The 13507-nt window shown below is 42.4% G+C and overlaps 1 protein-coding gene across 4 annotated transcripts in view; it reads left to right on the forward strand.

Annotated features, from left to right (window-relative positions):
- Positions 1 to 13507, forward strand: part of ASTN2 (astrotactin 2) — a 791570-nt gene that overhangs the window by 230575 nt on the left and 547488 nt on the right. For 3 of the 4 annotated variants that reach the window (XM_039866760.1, XM_039866761.1, XM_039866763.1), the window contains exon 4: positions 2773 to 2925. The exons of the other annotated variant lie outside the window; for it this stretch is intronic. In XM_039866760.1, coding sequence (XP_039722694.1) covers positions 2773 to 2925 — 153 coding nt within the window. The remainder of the gene's footprint in view (positions 1 to 2772; positions 2926 to 13507) is intronic. 4 annotated transcript variants of the gene reach the window in all.

Raw genomic sequence — 13507 nt, forward strand, 5'->3', positions numbered from 1 at the left:
CTTCCTTTTCCAGGAGGTCTTCGTTCATGCTCTTCCATCTGCCTCGTTTGCTCTTTTTTACCTCTCTCCCCTACCGCTTCCTTCTCACCTGATTAACTCATACTCTTTCAGACCTTCTCACTTCCTTTCAGACACTGCTCACTTCCTTAAAAGAAGTTTCCATGATTTTCCTAGACCAAGTCACATCCCTGTAATAGAGCCTCTTATATCATCTCTCACCTCTCCTTCATAGTATATATCACTTGTCAATTTTATACTTATATCAATAATTCATTAATATTGGCCTTCCTGTCTATATGGTGGGCATCACGAGGCGGTTTTATTGGTTTGTTTTCTTGTCATTGTAACTTATTATGAACTGCATGTTTGTTTCCCCCACAAATTTATTTATTGAAACCTTCACTTTCAGTGTGACTAGGTGTTAGTCTACTTGGACTGCCATAACCAAATGCCACAAATTGTGTGGCATGAACAAATACATTTTCTCACAGTTCTGGAGCCTAGATGTCCAAGGTCAGGATGCCAGCATGGTTGGATTCTAGCTTTTAGATGACTTCCTTCTCACTGTGTGCTCACATGGTCTTTCCTTGGTGGGTACACATGGAGTCTTTCTTCCTCTTTTTTTATGAAGACACCAGTCCTATTGGATTAGGACCCTACCCTTATGACCTCATTTAACTTTAGTTATCTACTAAAAGCCCCGTCTCCAAATACAGTCACATTGGCACTTAAGATTTCAACATATGGAATTTGGTGGTACACAGTGTATTCCACAGCAGACTGTATACTAACTAAGTTACTCTGGATTTTGACCACAATATAATACAACTCTTAAAATTTGAGGTAAATAACCATCTTCTTTGGGTTTGAAGCATCAGGACTGGGAGTCTCAGTGCTTTTCAGAGTTGGACTGTAACTACTTGCTGGAGGGCTTTGCATCACAGGCTTGGAGTAGGGGGTCCATGCTTGGGATCTTTTTGGCTTGCCTTTAAGTAGACCTAATTGATATATCTGGAGAGAGAGACAGCAAGACAGGCAGGTGAGGAAGTTATAATGTCTCTACATGGTTTGTTTGTATTGTCAGTTGTCTTTTTCATAGCAAACATAGATTTTGCGCTATGTCCCCAAGGATGGGCTTCTCACAGAGCCCAGTGCCCAAAACAGCCTTCTGGGTATGAGCTACCCTGCAAGACACATCTGTCCATAGTGATAAGCTTTCCTGGGAAAACAGAAGCTACTTAGAAAATGGTGTTGGCATGTTTAGAAGCCTTCTTTGCCCAGTCTAGCAAAACTCCTTCAAAGAAACAGGAACCTTTGTCACATCCCATCTCTTGGCATCAGAGAGCAGGTAGCTCAAACTGAAGAAATATCCTAGCTTCTAAAGACATAGATGGGGGGAGGGCTGAGCTTGAAGTTTTGAAGTCGGGGTTCTCTTCGGGAATGTCTCAGAACAAAGGCACTGAGGCCATTCAGCCATGTTCCTTTTCTTCTTTCTGCTTGGCTCTCCTTGCCTTTTATGTGGTCTCTCTCCTTCGATCTCAAGCTTTTCTGATTTTTTTTCTTTTATCTTTCAACTTTTTCTCTCTGCTCTACTGACTTTAGTCTCTGCATTCTGTGGAATTTTCTATTATTTTCTGTTTTGGAATTTCATGGACATGTATCTGCTAATAAACCGTTGGATGATATTGATACAAATGGAACATTGAACTAGGAGTTAGAAGGCTTGACTTTGTCACTCACTAGTTTGGAGTAAGTTGTCTGCCTTTTGTGGGGGCACCTAGATTTCTTCAAGTAAATTTACTGAAGTAAAATGGAGATATTGCACTAAGTGATTCATGCATCACAGTCCTGTAGTTTTGTCTCCTAAAATTTTGTCTGACCCACGTGCTGCTATCTACCTTCACTGACACTGTTCTGGTTCAAGCCACCATTGCCTCTGGCTGGCTACTGAAAAAAATCTCTGTGCTGGCCTCTCTCTCCAACTCTGCTTGGGTTCTCTGTACTCTAGTTAGTAATTGTTATTAAAAAAACAAAACAAAACAAAACAAAACAAAAAACAAAAACTTAACCTGAACATGCCAGTTTTCTGTTTAAAACCTTTCAGTGATTAACTTCTACCATTAGGAAATAGTCCAGACTCCTCAATACGATTTACAAGGTGATCTCACCCTCCAGCCTCATCTGTCGGTGTGTGCTCTGTTGCAGCCAACTGAACTCCCTTCAGATACTCAAGGACCATGCTCTTTCTGGCTTCAGATCTTTGCACGTGTGTTCTCTTCTACCCAGGGCACTCTTATCCCAAAGCTCTATAGTCACCCCAGCCTGATTCTATCATCTCTGCTCATTTCTACTCATTCTTAAAGTCTCAGTGAAGATAGCGTCTCCTCCAGGAAACCTGCCTTGACAATCAGGGTGGGACCGATGGCCCTTCTTGGTGCTCCTCTGTGCTTTGTACTCTCCTATCGCACAAGTGTTACAGAATGTTGGAAATGCTTGGATATGTGTCCTACCGAGCTATAAATTCCTAGAATCATAGATTGTATCTCACTTTTCACCATCATATCGCAAGGGCTTAGGGCAGTGCCTGGAACATAATAGGTATTCAATAAATAAGTGCATAAACCAACACGTACATCTATACTGACACCCGTGGCTTCTTTATCATCACTGGGTCAGGGAGGGAGCCCCAGGGGCTCAGGGTGGCCAGGTGCAGCCCTCCAGGGACTGGGGGTGGATCAAGCCCTAACCTCAGCCCCATTGCCCAACTTGTAGGGGCAGCTGAGGCGACGCAGGAGACAGTGGAGTCTCTGATGCAGAAGTTCAAGGAGAGTTTCCGTGCTAACACGCCCATCGAGATCGGTCAGCTGCAGCCAGCACCGCGCCGCGCCTCGACAGGAAAGCGGAAGCGGAGGAGCAAGTCTCGAGGTAGGCCCTCCCAGCACCTCTTGCCAGGGCGTCAGTGCGCTGTCCCAGGTCCTGAAGATACCAGAAAGAGCTGTGCCCTCTTCCCTTGCTTCTCTCTGCTCATACAACTCGTACTGCTGTCTTGAGGAATCATCTCAGCAGAGGCCTTGGAGACAGCAGATCTGTGCCCCTGGGTGTAGAGCTAAGGTCTCTGAGCCGCAGCTGCCTCATCCGAGAATGCAAAGGCATAATCCATCTTTTATAGTGGTTGAGAAGATTACAACAAGTTATGGAAAGCACCTAGCACAGGACCTGAACATAGTAGATGTTCTTTAAATTGTAGCTGGCATCATTTTGAAGAATGCGAGGAAGGCGGACCATCCTCATGGAAGTATTCTCAAGCTGGGATCCCAGAGCAGGATTCTGGCTCATTCTTTAATAGCCTGAATAATGTGGCACTCAAGAGTAGGAGCATTGTAGACTGGACAGAACTGGATTCGAATTTCTGTTCAAATTTGAATTTGAATTTCTGTTCAAATTCAAATTTACTAACCATGCCACATTGGGCAAGTCACTCTGCTTCTTCAAGCCACTCCCATCTCACAACATTGTTAAAATATCTCAGCATAATGCCTAGCCCACCATTCAATAGAAAGCAGATCTTTCCGTCATTCTCCTCCACATCATCATCAACATCATCTTCTCCTTCTCCTCCTTGCTTTTCTTCCTCTGACCATCTGTGCGACTTTGTATGTTGGACAAACCCCCTTATCATTGCTCGATTTCCAAATCTCGTTCCATTTCTCTCAGTCTACTCAGTAGTCTCCAGTTGGTCACTCACCTTTTTGCCTCTCGCTTCTCCAGTTTCTACTAACCTGCTTCTGATTATGTCACTCGTCTCCTCTCAGTTTCAGTGGTTGTCCAGTGCCTTCACAAGTGTTTGGGCTTATGAAGATGATGTTCAAGGCCACCAGAGAGCTCTGATCTCTCTGCCGTCTCTTCTAAATTCATGTTTTCCAATTCCGTGTTCTTTTCCATGCCATTCTCTTTGCCTGAAATCTCCGAACTAGACCTTATGAATAACAGTTGTCATTTATTGGCACTTATTCCAGGCAGCAGACTAAAAACTATAACCATCTTATCTCAGCAACCCTAAGAAGGAGGTACAATGAAAATTTCCATTTTACAGATAAAATCACGAAGGTACAGATTGCTGCAGTAATCTGTTCAAAGGGACACCCTAGTGAGTACTAGAGCCAAGAATAACTAAGAAGTCTGAGTGCCAGACTTTTTAACTAAACCACTGTGTTCTGTACTGGTGAAATCCTACCTGTCTTTGCAAGTTCAACTTGAATGACACATTTCTGTGAAGACATCGATGATTGTCACAGTCACAGTTCACTCTGAATTCTCCCATGGGTAAATTCTCCCACATCTTTATATATGTGTTAAACACTGATTTCATTTTCGTGTAATGTAATTTGCTTTTGTCTGGCTCTCTCCTTAGCTAGACATAGAGTTCTTTGAAGGTGGGAATTGTCTTATTGTTTGAAGCATCTTCGCATTCCTGGGTCTAAATCGGTACCTGCACACATGGTAGACACTTGCTATTTGTTGAGAGAATGATTTTCTAGGTCTCAGTCCTGGGAAATGCTATATATTGAGAGAATGACTTTCTAGGTCTCAGTCCTGGGAAATGCTATATTCCAGTGAAAAACCAAGATCTACTCATTGAGCTGAGGTCACAGATTGAGGCAGAGACTGATGAAGTTCCTTTTTGGAACTCATGTAGCAAACGCTAGGCTGACCTGTGAGTGATAAAGACCAGTAGCTGCAGGGTCAGCAATGTGGGGTGCTAATCTCAGCCCAGTCAATTTCAACTTGTGTGGCTTTGAAAGAGCCATCAGGTGTCTCTGGGCCTCAGTTTCCTCTTCTGTAAAATGGGGATGCCAATCCATACATTAGAGGATTGCTGTAAGGATCTGATAAAATGATGTCATGCTCAGCTGATGTTTATCAGCAACTGAATAAATGCTGTCTTATATTTGTTCTGGGCTGGATGTTCAGGGTCACTGGCAGTTTTTCTCAGCCATACCTATTCGTCTTTATTCTTCCACCATTCATCAAGAATCACCTCCCTCTATTCCTACCAATACAGCTCTTGTAAGTACAATTGATTCTAAGTCCATAACCTCCCCTCTCTTTACTACCAGCCTGAATTCATTAATTTAGTGTTATATCCTAAACATTTTATGTTACTGAATTCTTTCCTCAAATGTTCCTTTTCATGTACCACAACTGTCCTAACAAGGCCCCTATTGTTAGATATTTGGGCTGTTTCTCTTATTTCACCATTGAAAACAGTGCCACTTGGCACTTTTTTCTTTTTGGCAGAAAACTTGGCCTTCACCTTGGAATCTGTTTCCTTCTCAGAGCAGAATTTCAAAATTGGATCATTAAAGGAAATCTGATGTTTGAATTAGACTGCGATCGGATATCAAGTTATTTTAATTTATAAGTTAAATGGGGCCTAAGGAAACTAAAGCATAAAGAAATTCAGTCTTTCCTTTAAATGTATGTCAAATCTGTCCTCCCTTTCCCTGTCACCGTTACGACCACTTCCACCTTCCAAATCCCACTTGAAACTATACCTTCCTTGAGATTCAGTCTCCCCAAAGCAGCCTGAGTCATCTTTTCAGAAACATAAACCAGATAAGATTACTCTTCTGCTTAAAATCATTCAGTGGTTTCCTGTTATCCTTAGAATGCAATTCAAACTCCGTTGCATGCCTTATAGATCCTGTTCCTTCTGGATCTGTCTTCTGCCCTCTTCACTCACTTGGCATTTTCTTGGGCTGCAGCCACACTTGCTTCCATCGTGTGGCACAGGCGCCTCAAGTGGTTCCCTGCTTTAGCGTCCGAGAACTTGCTGTTCCTTCTCCTTGCCGTACCTGTTCTCTCCCTGGTTGCTCTCTTGGCTGGCCCCTTCACACCTTTCAACTCTCGATTCCAATGTCAGCTGCTCGGGACTGTCTTCCATGATGACCCACTCTAACCTATATCCCTTTCCATCCCAACCTGCTACTGTCTGTCCCATCACCCTTTTTAGTTCTTCCATAATATTATGGTCTAAAAATTTTTAATTTGTTTTCTCATTTATTATCTCTCTCTCTCTCAAAAACATGTTTTGTATTCTTAAACCTAATATACAAAAAGTGTTTAATAAATATTTGTTGAATAAATGAGCATATCAACCTCAAAGATCATTGGAAAGTGGCCCAATTTTTTAAATTTCAAATTGGTGGTATAAGAGGGATCCTGGTACAGACCTCTAGGGAATCCAGTTTCCCCTAGAGATAGACTCATTGATTCATAGCATATTAAATGTGCTCAAGTGGATGCTGTTAAAATAATTTCTAAAATGGCTTAATAACATTGTACTTGTGATTTTACTGCCACCATTGGATAAGGTTTTTGCAAGAGAGGATAAGGACAGTATGCCTCAGGCCTGTACTTCCCAACTCACACATTTACTACCACAGGTCTTTAAGATTTTTCTTGGACAAAAGAACTTCATGGTTAATAAAAGTTTGGGGAATTCTGCACACTCCCTCTTCCTACTGGAAATTCCTGACTGACTATTAAAGACCCTGGGAAGGCCTGCACTACAGAAAGATGGATTGGTTTGTTTAGCTTAATGTCTGTGAAACAATCTTGACCACAGACTCAACCCTCTACCCCTGGAACATTTATAAACATCTAGAGGAACAGATGTAACCATAGAAACACAATTTTCTGTTAGCTTACACTCATCATCAAAAATATCAAATACTGTGGTCTAAATCCTCAGTCTGTCACTATCTCTCTCCTCTTCTCATCACTTAAGTGGCTGTGGGCCTTCTGGCCCAGAGCAGAAGCACCTGGCCCCTCTCTGCTTCATTGGGCTTCATGCCCAGCCCATGGTGCCCAGAGATATGCAGAAGAATGGATAACAGAATGCCATTGTCATGGAACTGAGCACATGGTTAGAAGCAGCCCCATGTGCTTGTGTAGCTATGGCTACTCCAGAGAGGCCTGATGGATGCTGAAGTATACCTTGTCCTTAGGCAGACCGGAAGGCAATGGAGGACTTCACTGCTGCTTTCATGTCTATGGCAGGGGTTTATGGGGCAGCTCTTGGATAGTCACTCCCCCAAGTCCATGGACAGTGTATAGGAGGCCCTGACATTCAAATAAAGCAGGGTGAGATTTCCTTGAGGGTGAGGAATAACTTCCTGAAGCTCATGCAGTGTAGGCAGTGGTCTTTAAAAGTAGGACTTTGTATTTGAAATTCAACCATTGGCTAACTGAGTGATCTTAAGCAAATGAAAGATCTGTGTTTAGCCTCAGTTTTCTCATCTGTAAAACACCAAAATCACATGTAGGTTGTGAGATGGTACCTGAAATATGTGCAGCCCGTGGTTGGCCATCAATAAAATGTGGCTAATGTTATTGTTGTCTTCAGGGTCTTGCTCATTTGCCCTCTAGAGGCTCACACATCCATCCATCCCGCTCTAAGCCATTGCCTCTGACTTGGCTGAGGTATCGTTATCCTTCATCCAGATTCTTGCAGCAGCTTCTTCATCCACCAATTCATCTTGTACCTTGACAGCTGGAGTGATCTTTTGAAAACACACTAAATCTGGCCATGTCACTCTCCTGCCCAGAACATTTTCCTGATAATCTGTCACTTGCACTAGGGGCTTCTCAAGCTTTTGCAGTAACTAAAGGCGAATGAGAATCCACCTGCCCTGCAAAGGGTCTGTAGCTGTGCTTGAAAGACATCAGTCATAAACCCTAAATTCCAGGTTTCATCTTAAGATCCATGATATTCTATTTCATAACATGTACATGTTTATCTTAGTTTTAAGTATGTTATGTTATTCGTCAGTCAAATTATTTAACGTTTCTCAAGTCTTTAGGTAATATTCTTGTCCCAGGAAAAACAACCATGCTTATGAGGATTACACTGGGATGATAATGTACCATCTTCAGAGGGTTTCATAAGGATCAAATGAGATAACACCTGTAAAGCACTGAGCATGGAGCCAGATAAAAGGTCCACACTGAGACTGTGTACTCTATCATTTTATTAGTACTATTCTTATCACTACTATTTTGTTATTACTCTTAACTTTTGTCAGTATCATTACCCATTAAGGATACATTTACCCTGTTTAAGGAGCAAGAATCTATAAGATAAAGAGCATAATGTTTAATAGACTTAAGAAGTAGCCATAGCCTGCTACAAGAGGCGCCTTCCTAGCCTGGATTCCAGCCTACCTCCAATCCTCTCCAAGCCCCAAGCCGCTGTGTTCAGTGGTCTCTAGCACACTGGCCATTTTCTCCTTCTCCCAGAATACCTCACTTTCCAAGTGTGTGTACTGATCATATTCTGCCAGAAAGACCCTCTTCTTCTTCCCTCTCTTTCCTCCAGGCAACAAGCTAATACTACGTTTTCAAAATTTAGTTTCCAAGGACCCACCCCCAGTCTGCGATCAGCCCCAGTTTAGCTGAGTGAGCCACTCCTTTGTCTGGGCACTTGAAGCCCTGTGCTGTTTTCTGTCATAGTCCTTATCAGTTCATCATAAATATGTGGGGACACATCTGTCTCACTCCTTAACTCTGACAGTTTTATGATGGAAAAGGCAATGATTTATGTCTCTCTGTAGTGCAAATGCCTAACCCAGAATTAGCGTAGAATTAGCGCTGGCTGAATGGAAGAATATATGGATGGATGGATGCATGGACAGATGGACAGATGGACGGATGAATGGATGGATGGATGGATAGATGGATGGATGGATGGATGGATGGATAAAGGAAATAGGTGGGGATCCTCACAGAATACAAAGGATTAACAAGGTGGTACAGCTAACATCTATTGAGCATTTAGTATGTTCTAAATACTATGTTCATCACATATTGTCTCATTTAAAAGCTTCTCCAAATTCCAAAAGGTAAGGACTGTAATTATCTCCATTCTACAAAAGAAGAAATTCAAGTTTACACAAGTTCGTTCAGTGACTGCCAAGTGAATTCTGAACCCTGACAAGGCCACATTTCAGTTCCCAGATGACTTGAGTTTTAGTCTTTATCCTGGCTGAGATCTTGAGTCTTTAGCTTGGCTGAGATCTTCGAGCTGTGAAATTGTTCAAGGCTAGTGTAAATACTGGAAAGGAGTTGTTGTAGCTTCTCTTGCACTGACAGGTGTTTCTGTATCATTAGTGCTGTAAAGTTCCCTAAGGTGAGGCATCGCTCTCTCTGAGAAAACAGAAAGTCAGGACTGCCCCCTGCAGACTCTTTCTGGCCCCAGCGAGCCAATACCATATCCTTGGAAGCAGCATTCCCAGGGGTTAAGTCATTGTCTAGTGCTCTGTGATTTTTAAGGCACCCAACCCACGTTTTTTGGTATGTCATACTTGTATAGGATATGCCACCCAGATCTCTGCCTACCGGCACATCATCATTTAATGAAGGAAGCAGGAGATTGGACATTTGCACACCACAGTAGGAAACGTGGGAGGGTGATGTGGCCTGGCCTGGGGTGTTTACTAGGCCAGGGGAATAATTAAAGAAGGCTTCACAGAGGAAGTGGCCTTTGAAGAATGCATTGGTGTTAAACAGAGAGAGAGGATGGGAAGGCATTACTGGGAGAAGAAAGAAAATATGCAAAGGTACATGGCAGTCATGCTGCACAGGACATTATGGGAATATTTGGGGGAAAACTATGAACAAAGCAGGTGCTGGTAAGATAGGAAGACACCAGACCCACCATCATAGCCAGGAGCTCGAATCCACTCCTGCAGTTCCTAGCCATGCCCCACACTGGGAGGACAGGCACATTCTGGCTTCCTGATAGATAAGCCCTAATGTGCTCTTTTATTGGGAGACACTCTCCTCAGAATGCAGGCTAATGTTAATATATATTTTTTCCTGTTCATTAGTAACTGGCTATAAATTATTCACTTAGTTGAAAAAATATTCAGAAACATTAATGATTTTAAGTCATTTGCCTTATTGGGTGGTTGCTCTGCTTAAATATTGAACAGGCAGCCAACGGGATCAGTGTTTATTCCTTTGATTCCCATCTCGGTTTCCCCAAGCCCTCTTTCCCCTCGGCAGCTGTCCCCTCCTACCGAGGAGTTTGGGTGGTGTTCACTGTCCCTTTGCCAAAGGAAGTTTTAATACCATGTAATCAAAGTGAAGTTCAACTTGAAACCATGAGATAGTCACAAAGATAGAAAGAAGGTAGGAGAGACCCCAGGTACTGCGAGTGTCGCCCTAAGTCTGTGATGAAATAAGCCCCTTTCTCTGCTCCTGTGCCATTTCTTCAGCTTGGTTGTCCTCCCCCTCTCGCCATTGCTACGTGTCAAAAGCCTCCTCTTCCTTCAAAACAAAGCCTTATAGCCACCTTTTCCTTGAAGACTTTCCAAATTTTTCCCAAGTGAAAGTCATGCATACTTCCTCCAAACTTTGATAATCTCTCCATTGTCTTCCTTATGATATTTGCCATTTATTACTTTTTAGTAGAGTAATTTATGGTCGCTTCTCGTCTCCCTTAATTAATCTCCCCAAGTATAGTGACTACATCTAGGTCATGCCTGTGCTTCCATTGACCAGCCTACTTCCTGACAAATAGCAGATGCTCGATTAATGCTTGATGAATTAATGGCCAATTAATCAAACAAGATGCCTGATCTTGGATAAGACCAAACCTCAGTGTCCCCACCTAAGATGTTATGTGGCTTTGTGGAAATGAGCTCAGGTTCTGGGGTCAGAGCAATGTGGACTCGTATCCAAGTTCTGCCTCTGCCTCTCTCGACTTTGGGAAATGACTGATTTATGCTAAATCGCCATTATCCAATCTGCCAGTTGTACAGTCAGCCTCCTCATAAGGAGGCTGGAAGGATTGAAATTAATGCATGAAAAGTGCTCAGCGGGCCACACCAAACATAATAAGTACCTAATAAATCTTCATTGTTAATTTGGAAAGCAAAGGTGAAGGGGTAGATAATTTCCACAGATCAACTCCAGTTGGAATGGTCTTTGACTTTAAATTTGATCGGAAGCATTGTTGTCTCATTAAAAGTCTAGTACTGGAGTCAGAGGACCCTGATTTGAACTCATCTCTTAAGTCCAGTGAGTCCTCAAGGAAACTGCTAAATTTTCTTGGGCTTCCATCCCCAGCATCTGGGGATATGATAATACCTGCCATTCTCATTTCTCAGGGCTGTCGTGAGCATGTGCTGGAATGCTTATGGAAATACATCTTTAAAGCACTCTATAGATTAGCTGCATCCTGGAATCAGAGCCCTGGCATCTTCAAAGATAGGGAATGACATGCATATTTGATCTGGGAGCCTTTTTCCGGGGGCTCTGGCTTTCCTTTTCTTGATCACAAGCCCCTCCTAAGAGATGCTGCCAGGGCCGGTACCACCACCACCCAGCCACCTCCAGGTCGTGTAAGAAGGACTGAGGCACGGGAGAGCTGATTTGTAGTCGGAGCACACAGCTGCTTCTATAAATCTTCCCTGATGTGTCTTTCAGAGAAGTTTGTGTTCCTGAAAGTGTCTGTCTCCAGGCAGTTTTCCTTGTTCGTCTGAAATATGTCAGGTGGTTCTCAGTTAATTCTGTCTGGCCAAGCTGGATGGAGGGGCAACTGCAAGCATCCTTAACAGACGGCTCTGGACCAGATTCTGGTGGGGACTGGGGACATAACTCTGGGATATTTCCTTCATCAGAGTGGTTCAATACTATGTCAGTGAGAGTTGTGGCATAATAATTACCCTGAAACTTTGGGAGTTAATACAGCAGCCATTTATTTGGCTCTTAATTCAAGTCAGGTATTTGGACTGGCAGTTCTGGTCAGGATAGGGGAGGCTCAACTGACCTGTCATGTACCTGTGGTCAGCCAGCTGTCTGAGGCTGAGTCACATGCAGAGGGCTCCAGAAACAGCACGAACAGGTACTGTAACGCCTTTGAGGCTTCAGCTTAAAAGGTACACATTATCCTTTATGCTTTATTCTGTTGCCCAAAGAAAGTCATGGGGCCATCTCAGATTCAAAGAGTGAAGAAATAGAGTTTATCTTTTGAAAGTGGAAGGGGGAAAAGTATTGGAACGAGTTTTGAGGCCTACAAGTATTGATATTCTATGAAGTTTCTATTTTATGTTAAAACCTGGGCTGATCCTCACAACTCCATGAGGTAAGCATAATCCCATTTTGCTGATGGAAAAACTGAGGCTCAACTACATGAAAAATCTATAATGTGGTACAGCTGGTCAAGGGAGGACCCGATCTCTGATTCTAATCCTTTTGTAGATGATCTAAAGACGACAGGCATATCTCCTTTTATTGCTCATTGTTTTATTGAACTTCACAGGTGTTGTGTTTTTTACAAATGGGAGACAAGACCCTCCACCAGTAAACAAAACAAAACAAAACAAAACAAAACAAAAAACATAATTTGCTTTATTATGATACTTGCTTTATTGCAGTGGTCTGGAACTGAACCTGTAGTATCTCAAAGGTATGTCTATATACTTCTTTATGCCTCTGCTACCTTGTCTCTTTTTAACAGTGCTAAAGAGGTTTGGATCTCAGGCCACCGTTAGTTAGATGCAGCATGGCTTGTGGCATATGGAAGGACAGTAGATTTGGATCCTGGCCCTATCCTTATAAAGGCATATGGTTTCATTTAAGATCAGAAAATTTTTTTATAAAAGGCCAGATAGAAAACATTTGATCCCTTGCAGACCAAGAAGCAAACTTGAGTCTAGTATGTAGGCACTTATACAATGAAAGAAAATTTTCTGCAAATTTTACTGATAAAATTCAGTATATAATTATAATTAAATACCATTTTTGTGCTAAAATTCCCCTAATGAGAACAGAATGTATTTATGACATTAACATGTGAATTTCATATAATTTTCACATCTTCACTTGATCTTAGCCAAAAGGCCGAGAAGTGATTTATTTTCACATTTTAACATATTTTTCTTCTGATTTGTTTTAACCACTTAAAGATGTAAAAACCATTCTTCGTTCATGGGCCGTACGAAAATAGACAGTGGACCAGATTTGGCCCGTGATGCCTGGTGTTAGGCAGCATCCCAGATTTGGTTTTGTAGAATCCTTGATCTAACCCCACCTGACTATCTACTTGTGTGTGACTTTAGGCGAAGATTTAATGTCTCAGAGTCATCGTTGCCTCAGGCTCCTAAGCACATAATAACAATTTCTGATGTTCTCTTAGTCTACCGGATACAGAAATGAATTTCAGTGTCATCTAATCCAACCTGCTGTAGATATAGATGTCCAAAATGGTCAAGGGAGACCTCATCCATGTCGCAGAGAGCAACTAGCAGACCTAGGAATGGAAGCCCCCTGATTTACGAAATTGTCCTATTTTCACGCCATTTGAACATGGAAAAGCATGTAGCCCATATTACCTACACCAGGACTCACTGTTGGGATAAAACACATTGTTAGAAGCTGGCAGCTTGGGCTCTTTTCTAATTCAACTCTAATCAAACGGGTAAATCACTTAGAAGATTAC

Source organism: Pteropus medius, unplaced genomic scaffold (assembly GCF_902729225.1).
Source record: "Pteropus medius unplaced genomic scaffold, Ma_sr-lr_union100, whole genome shotgun sequence".
In the NCBI taxonomy this organism is placed as follows: domain Eukaryota; kingdom Metazoa; phylum Chordata; class Mammalia; order Chiroptera; family Pteropodidae; genus Pteropus; species Pteropus medius.